General features: G+C 37.3%; 1 protein-coding gene across 1 annotated transcript; it reads right to left on the reverse strand.

Annotated features, from left to right (window-relative positions):
• Nucleotides 1-300: 300 nt before the first annotated feature.
• prdx6 (peroxiredoxin 6) lies at nucleotides 301-8510 on the reverse strand. The gene is made up of 5 exons (XM_081379545.1): nucleotides 8180-8510; nucleotides 6213-6369; nucleotides 3926-4072; nucleotides 1116-1262; nucleotides 301-927 (listed from the first exon to the last, which is right to left on the reverse strand). The coding sequence occupies exons 1-5, from the start codon at nucleotides 8269-8271 to the stop codon at nucleotides 802-804; spliced, it is 669 nt and encodes a 222-aa protein (XP_081235671.1). The 5' UTR covers nucleotides 8272-8510; the 3' UTR covers nucleotides 301-801.
• Nucleotides 8511-9129: the final 619 nt, after the last annotated feature.

Below are 9129 nucleotides of genomic sequence, written 5' to 3' on the forward strand. Positions count from 1 at the left end.
AATCTTATAGACCCCAAACTTTGGAATGGAAATGTATATTAAATAAATAAATGTAAAAATATATTACAATAAAAATAAACTTTTTAAAATTATAACATTAATACATTTTATAATTTATCCATTTCATCTAATAGCTATTAGTGAGAAGTCATACACAATACTACCATGAACATACAGTCAGGTCAATATACTGTAGATTTCATGTAGATCAAAGTTCATTCTGGTAAAGTTTTTTCCTCATTCCATCTCTCGGTGGTGTCAAAGTTCATTTTTAGTTTCCCCATCTTTGTGAATTTTTCTCAAGCATAATACTGAACTCTCACGTTACACCTTACTTTATAAATGAAACCTGATCTACGGTTAAAAGACATTTGCAATGCATCCATTTCACACCGCATTCTAACCAGTCACGACTACACATTTTATTGGTCACTGGGTAGCCCATAGACGGTGAAATCCCATTGATCTTACACAAGTAATGCATACTGCAGGTAAACATTAAATAGCAAGTATTCAAAATTTAATTTATTGCAAAAAAAAAAAAAAAAATACATTCAGCCCAAATGAACACTCAACATTTTTAAATTACAAAAGGAACAGTTTTATTGAAATCAAGGCACAATACAATTATATTGTATGTAATGATCTTATGATGGGTCACTTTATGAACTAACTTCTGTTGATTCCTCTGGTTAGTAGCAGGTGATGGGAGAAGTCATGCGAGAGAACGCGCCACTTCAAGCAGGCTACAATATGATGTCAGTTAAGTGCCATTTCTACAGAATTACCTTCATTTATACATTATGGCTTAGTGTAGCGAATGTATTTTTTCCCAGAAGGCACCTCTTTGAGGGTAAAACCAGCTGGGAAATGCTTGTTGGCATCTTCATCTGAGAGAGAAGGGATGACCATGACTTCTTGACCAGGCTTAGACAAAAAAAAAAAAAAAGAAAGAAAGAAAAATAAATATTCAAGGATTTCAAACAAACATTGATGATCATGTAGAACAGTGAAATTTAGGTCTGCAAAAATTGAGTTCACATTCACAATCTTGACCACATAAAAACAAACACAACTGCTCTGCAATATGAGAAAAAAAAAATAAAGGTTTCTACCTTCCAGTCCACAGGTGTGGCCACCTTCTTTGTTGCTGTTAACTGCAGAGAGTCTATTGCGCGGAGAATCTCATCGAAATTGCGCCCCGTAGTGGCTGGATAGAGAATAGACAGCTTCAGCCTCTTATCAGGGCCAACCACAAACACCTGAAATATAATAAATGTGTTAAGGCCCTTATACAAATACCATTTCACCTTCATAACTAGTGGCCTAATGAAGTAACACCACACTAATCTTATTCAGAGACCAAATAACCATCACATTTTTCTATGTATTGACATGTCTTCTCTTGGCTGGTTCCTCAGCGTTTTCTTGCCTTAGTAGCATTCCAGTTCTGCAAAAGTCTAATATTTTAGCAAAGACTAGATATATGATGGTACAAAAGGCAATGGAAATGTTGCATGCAGCAGAACATCAACAGAAATTTAGTCAGCCAGATCAGTTTCACATTCACCTTTTCAGGCTCTGGTCACGATCAAGACAATCAATAAAGTTCTGATTCTAATGCAACTCAACCTTTTTGACTCCATGGCTGCATCTAAAATCACATTCTCTCAAGTAAGTACTCATTTTGAAGTAGTAATTACTTTGTGACTGCTAAAAAAAGTATGTTCTATATAATATGAGTGTGTGTAGTATAAATATAATCTGGCGTACTACATTCGCCATCTTGTCATTATCATGTGACCTACCAGCATCAGTTGTACCGCTTCTCTGCCATTCATAAATCCTCTCCCATGGCCTCATGGGATAGTAAAGTGTCAACTTTATGCACACTTCAGAATCTCACCGATAGTCATGACCAGAAATATTGGCACCCCTGGTAAATATAATCAAAAATGTCTAAAAATAAATCTGTATTGTTTATCTTTTTGATCCTTCATTCAAAAAAAAAAAATTCTCACACAAATCTAACCTTTCATTGAAGTAAAAGAATTGAAAATGAGGGGACAATTATTGGCACCCTTTCATTATTTAACTTTTTTTGTCAACCTCCTTTGCCAAGATAACAGCTCTGATTCTTCTTCTACAAGAGAACAGAGACCATTCCTCCATACAGAATCTCTCCAGATCCTTCAGATTCCCAGATCCATGTTGGCGCTTCTTCTCTTCAGTTCAGCACCCTCATTTTCTATAGGGTTCAGGTCAGGGGACTGGGACGGTCATGGCAAGTGGGTTTGATGCAAAAAAGCTCTTTTTATAGTTTCATCTGACCATAGAATCCAGTCCCTTTTGAAGTTCCAGTCCTGTCTGAAAACTGAATATGCCGGAGTTTATTTTTGTATGAGCGAGGAGGATTTTTCTTGAAACCCTCCCAAACAACATGTGGTGATGTAGTTTAGTTGATCAAATTTTTGGGGCTTTCTGACCCCAAGACTCAACTAATCTCTGCAATTCTCCATCTGTGATCATTGGAGAGTCTTTGGCCACTCAAACTTTCCTCCTCACTGCACATTAAGGCAATAAAGACACACGCCCTCTTCCTGGCAGATTCATAACATCTTTAGTTGATTGGAACTTCTTAAGTATTGCCCTGATGGTCAAAATGGGGATTTTCAATTCTTTAGCTATTTTCTTACAGCCACTTTCTATTTTGTAAAGCTCAATCTTTTGCTGCACATTAGAACTATATGCTTTGGTTTTACTCATTGTGAAGGATGATATAGGGAAGTTGGCCTTCGTGTTTCCTCATATTTATAGTCATAGCGAAACAATTTCATGTTCCTAGTGTGCTAAATATAAATATTAATGGGAATATACTTCAGAGATATATTACTCATAAAAAAATTCAAGGGGTGCCAATAATTGTGGCCAACACGTTTTGGAGAAAAACGTTTCATAATGTGATTTTCCCCCCACTTTCAATTCTTTTACTTCAATGAAAAGTTTTGAAAGAAAGATCAAAAGGATTAACAATGCAGATTTATTTTTACAGACTTTGATCATATTTACCAGGGGAGCCAATGACTGTAGTAGTAGGTCATCCGAGTACTTTTTGCCTACTCATAAAAGAGTACTGGGAAATGGACATACTTCTTTTGTCACATACTGTTTTTCACCTACTGCATAGTAGGCAAGTATGCAATTTTAAATGCAGCCCAAGGCCGCCTCCATCCGAAACAATATTCAAAGGCCCTCTTCTCTAAACTATGTACCACTTATAAAAAATAAATAAATGTGTAATATATAAACACATTTTTTTTAGCATTTTAAAGGTGAACTAAGTAACTTTTTTTACTTTAACTGAACAGCTTCGGAGTCATTGGAATGGTTATATTACTTATTTCGGGTTGAATGGTGGTCGTTTCGCACCCCCCGGTGCCCGTGAGCGGAAAATACGCACTTGCAACTTTGAGCCGGCGGGCCGCCGGCCGCCGCGTCAGGAAGTCTTGCGTTATATCAGGTCTCGCGATGTAAACAATTGCTTTACGGCCAAAAGAAATCTGCTAAAATGCTGTCATTATTGCGCTCCCTCACGCTGTCCAAACCCGAATGAAGAAGACGTTTTAAAGAATGTCCCATCTGCTTTGATGTCGTTGATCTATAGCCTCTGGTGTCTGAAAATCACCAACGAGTTTTTACAACAGTGTTGTCACAAATATCTATTCCGAAGCTGTGGGGGGAGCTCTAGAGAGAAACCTGTGAGCAAAAAGCGAGAATACAGCAAAGAAATCCCAAAGCTACTGAGTGCTGCTTTAAATATGTATAACTACATATTTAAGATCAATTTGGGCACCCTAGTTGAGAACCACTTTTTTTTTTTTTTGTTTAACGAGAGCCCTAAAGCATGGTTTCGATGGAAACTCACACAGCGGGCAGTGAGGGGCAACCCGTCTTTATCCCTCTCATCAGGGTCCAGCATCCCCAACAAGACAGATAACTCCCTCTTGTCATCCGCTATGATGGGGAACGGCATGGGACAGCAGGCTTTGTCTTGGTTAAATGACATGATGTCCTAGAGAGAAAGCAACGACACAGATGTCAGTCAGTCATCCTTACATGTGAAGCCTTATTAAAAGGAAATTGTAAATCTACCCTTTACAAAAACAAGTGGAAAATATTGGTTAATAAATGGTTTACCAATAAGAGCATCACTTGTACACATCTGGATATTTGCATATAATGAGTGAAGAGTGCTGTGGTAAAACAGTCAGAGTGCACAGTGACTGATTTCAAACAAAACACTGTCTTGTGGGAACCGTCTGTCTGTGGCATTCACATGAATTCAGAAAGAGTTCAGCCAAAGGCACATGTGGGTGTGAGAGTATGTCTGCATGTCCGGCAAAGGAGTTAAAGAGCGTTAAAACAGACAGACCGTAGAATAACAACAGCAGCAAAATCTTGGCAAATAGAGTATGTGCCTTAACACTAGAAGTGCCAGAATTCCATAACTACTAGAACTGCCGCAAGCAGTCATTTTGACCGCTAGATTCCAAACTCTATATCTTTAATGATAAATACCCAATTGAGAGATTAATGCATTTATTGTATTAGGATATCTTTTAAAAACAAAACACCAAACAAGTTTAATTATACATTAATAAATAATGTCATTAGTAGCCTACCGTAATTATCGCATATTCACAACAGATAGGCTATATTTCCATATCAATTCAACATAACTCAGAACAAGATAATAACTAAAAGTATCTTATTTAATTATAAAACATTTTATTTTAATATAATAAGAGAAAATAGGCTAATAGAAAAAGCTGAAAACGAGCTGATCTAAAACAAAACAAAGAACCAAGGAGGAAGCGTAGGCTACAGAAACAGAAACACTAGCCTATATTACAAATTGTATGTTAACTATTTACATCAATATAGTGCTTGGCTATTTAAGCTTCACAGTCAAGGCAAGTGACCGCTTCTACTCGCACAATTTCCACACACGGGTTTGCGGCATTTGCAGCAGGTGTCGTGGGTTTTGTTTTGACTGTAGCTTCCCCGAACCTGGCACTGCCTCCGCTTTGGTTTCTGCTGTGGTGGTTGCCTCTGCTGCTGACTGAAACCTTGTGCCAACTGCCATAGCCTACTGCTCTTTTCTCCTCCATGAACTGCTCTCAGCTCCTCTCCTCTGAGACAAAGGTCAACCGCGGGAAACGTAACAAAAGAATACCGCGAAATTCAGTGCGGTCATTATGACCGTCTATGGCCGAAATAGGTAAATATGTTCATTTGTTTTGTTTTTTGCCTTTTGTAATTTATATGGAAAACATTTTAAATGAAAATAGACACTTTTTTAGGAAAAGTCAGGGACCAGCAGGATTTTATTTATTTTTTCAACAAAGATATTGCAGATTGTCATGGCACTTCTAGTGTTAACTTTTTACAAAGCAGTTTTAATGCTTTTCCAATTATGTTAAGAATCTTTTGACCCTTGAAAAGTTCAGACCCTTGGGAAGCCAGATGTCTTGTAACAAGATACCAGCCCTGTTCAGTGAGGATTTCAGAGAAAGTCAGCTGCAGAAATTCTTTCCTTCTGGGATTACAGTAAGGTGATTTTGTCTGAACCAATCAGAGAAGTCCTCTGTGTGCTTATCTAAGAGCTACAGGCCAATGATTGGATGCTCAAGCTAGAGGAGTCTCAAAACAATGCAGCATCATTGAACGCCAAGCCATGTGACATCTGAAACGTCTGTTTATGAGCAACATTCAATCTTTCATGAGTTTACACTACCGTTCAAAAACTTTGGGGTCGGAAAGATTTAGGTTTTTGAATGAAGTCTCTTATGCTCACCAAGGCTGCTTATTTGGTCAAAATTAGATTTATTTTGGTCAAAAATAAAGTAAAAAGTTTTTTTTTTTTGTTGTTGTTGTTTTTTTTATTAAATAAAATGAATCCTTTGTAAGCAGAAGAGACTTATTTTGAAAACATAAAAAAATTACCAATCTCAAACTTTTCAATGGCAGATTAGATAGATAGATAGATAGATAGATAGATAGATAGATAGATAGATAGATAGATAGATAGATAGATAGATAGATAGATAGATAGATAGATAGATAGATAGATAGATAGATAGATAGATAGATAGATAGATAGATAGATAGATAGATAGATTTCTGTTATGTCATGCGTCATATCTGCACACCTCACTCCATTTGTGGTGGTCCTCCACGCTGTCAATGGAGAGTGCGATCATCTTCACGTCGCGTTTCTTAAACTCATCGTGAAGCTTCGCAGCACGGGCTAGTTCAGTCGTACACACTGGAGTGAAGTCGCGTGGGTGTGAGAACAAGATACCCCATCTAAAGAGAAACAAGCACAGTTAGCTGCACAGAAATCTAATTTATTTGTTAGCAAAAGATTGTACTGATCTTTTTTATTTGTATCCCTGCTCATGGACAGTCAGATCAAGCCCAGTGCATTATGGGTGTTAAATTTGCTTCCTTTTCATAAAAAAAGCAACGTCAACAAAAAGCTGAGAATATCTATATCCAGATTGGTTTCAGAACGATGATCAAAACAGATGGAGTCCATCAACACCCCCAAAGCCTCACAGTCTTGCAGCTCGTCCTGGGTCGACATCTCTTTCGGTAACTTTAGGTGTTGATTTGTATGCCATTTGATGTTTGATGAAAGCGTTAAAGCAATGTTTTTATTGCTCGTTTCTGCTTCACATGCGTTTTATCACCCCCTACCGTATAACAGTGAAAACATAGATTGACGAAAACTTCCGGCAATGATGGGGAAAGAGTTAAAAGCCCATCTTGCCATTGGTGATTTACTCCTCTAACAAGAAAGACCAATAGATAATGGGAGATTCACTTAAATGGCCATTGGTTACAAATTCATACTTGTTTTTGTACTTGGTAAAAAGTAACAAATGGCAGGTTGAACCATTACAAAACAGCCATGTCTGGGAATCATGTGGGTGGGTGTATGAACAATTCACTATACTGGGATTGTGTAATCACGTCACATGTTTTTCCAAGTTATAAGGACAAGAAGGATTCACTCCCTGCTGGCCTGCAGACATGAATTGGAGTATGTCTGAGAACATTCTCTTTCTCCAATTATTAGCTAAATCTCCAATTGCCTAGATAAATGTAGGCCTAATCTCCATTCAGCCCAAAAGATTTAGGCTACAGTATTGTTTTGTAGAAAAGCACAGGGCAGCACTTCTTATTCAAAGCAAACAGTTGTTTTGACTGCTGTTAAAGAAACAGTGCCAAACTCTGGAGGTCATGTCACATTATGTGATCATCACAATGAAAGTAAGTTCAAACTCATGCAAAATCTTGTCACAACCATCTAGCTTCACATCGTACAGTTTGGAAGACAAGTCTTAAAAGGTGACACTGGTCAAATGGTCAAAAACAGGAAGCTTACAAAACTCTAAATTGGGAAATGCAGAACAAAGGGTTGCTAAACACCCTCTTAGAATTGTCCATTTTGACTTCATGGTGATATTAAGATATTATAAACAAACATCATGCTTTTCTTTTAAACTAATTACAAATAATTCGCTTTACTTGACTTTATTTTTGAGTTATTTTAAATCTAAACTTTCCAGACATTCACTTTTAATTAATAAAGTTTTGGCAGAATATGGGGGACTTCCAAACACTTCACACCATTGCCAAAAATCTCACAATACCAGCCATTGTAACGCCAACTCTTACAGCCACAGTGACTAGGCACATTTAGCCTACACTCCCCTTCAAAACATTTACAACATACAATTAAAGCAAATGGTTTAAAGGAAAATGAAGTCTGCGGTAATATCTGACATTAAACTAACAGTGAAGAGTTTTTTTAGACTCCCTTTAAGCCAACTCTGCTGCCATAAATAAGCAATAATATTAAAAATAAAATAAAACAACTGACAGGTTATTTGAGTAGAAATATGATGTTGAAGTAACTGTTACAACGTTGGAGTCTGACATATAAAAGCGTGTTTCAGTCTCCAAATGCCATATATTAGTAATGTATCGATCAGGTCATGTTTCAGCCACCTGATGATCATGACTGAATTAATTAAAAGCACATTAAACGTGAATTACAGACGTTATCCGAGTAGGCCAGCTGAGACAAACATACAACTGAGCAACTTACGAATTCCCCAAGAATTCATGAAATTTTATCTTGCCGATTGTAGTCTCTGCTTCAAAGTTAGGTAACACGTCTCCCAAAAGAATTCCAGGCATGACCGTTGTTTTCAGCTAGTCTGGTCTCTCTGTAGTCGGCACATGTAACCATGGAATGGAGGTTAATGTAGCAGGAAGAGAGGGGAGTGGGCGGTTCTGATCGGACGAAACACCGTCACATTCCTAAATTCAAAAATTAAATTCAGTTTTAAATTAATTTTCAGCGTTTGCAATTCAAAAGTCTTGTAGATTATGTAAAAATGCAATCATGTCTTTTCTGCACAAATCAGTATTTTATCATTGCATATGGACTAAACCACCATAGTTTAATCCATATAGAGGTATCATAGTTTAGTCCATACATAGAGGCATCATTAGTAAGCCGTCCGCCATATTTGAACGGTCAAAACACCGGTCCGTGAACTACTCGAGAGCAAGTTATCGGTGCATCTGCAGCCTATATTTAAAATAGACTTAAGCAGATGATTTTGCTAGACTTACACAAAACAAGACGAAGGCGTCAGCTAATACGACGTTAAAAAGTTACAATAGTATAAAAACCTGTAATATTGAGTTAATACATGTAAAAACACAAACAAGCAAATTATCACATGTGAAAAGTTATCCAATTTCCTCAGGAATTTAAATCTCAGAGGTTTCACAACCAGAAGCTACACAATGTTATGGCACCATCATTGATTCTACTGTGAATGATGACACGCCGGCCGTTCCAACATGGCGGGCGCGCTGACGCGTCTGGAGCAGTCAAATGTGGTTTCTACGTATACCACGCTCTCTCGGCTATCATCTGTCAGTTTATTCAACAATCTTAATTAAAGATATACAATTTAGTTAAAATATCAGAGAGCTGCTTTCTTCATGTAGATTTTTTCTTCATGTTGGTGTTTATTATACCTA

Source organism: Scardinius erythrophthalmus, assembly GCF_964197995.2.
Source record: "Scardinius erythrophthalmus genome assembly, chromosome: 11".
NCBI classification, from domain to species: Eukaryota; Metazoa; Chordata; class Actinopteri; order Cypriniformes; family Leuciscidae; genus Scardinius; species Scardinius erythrophthalmus.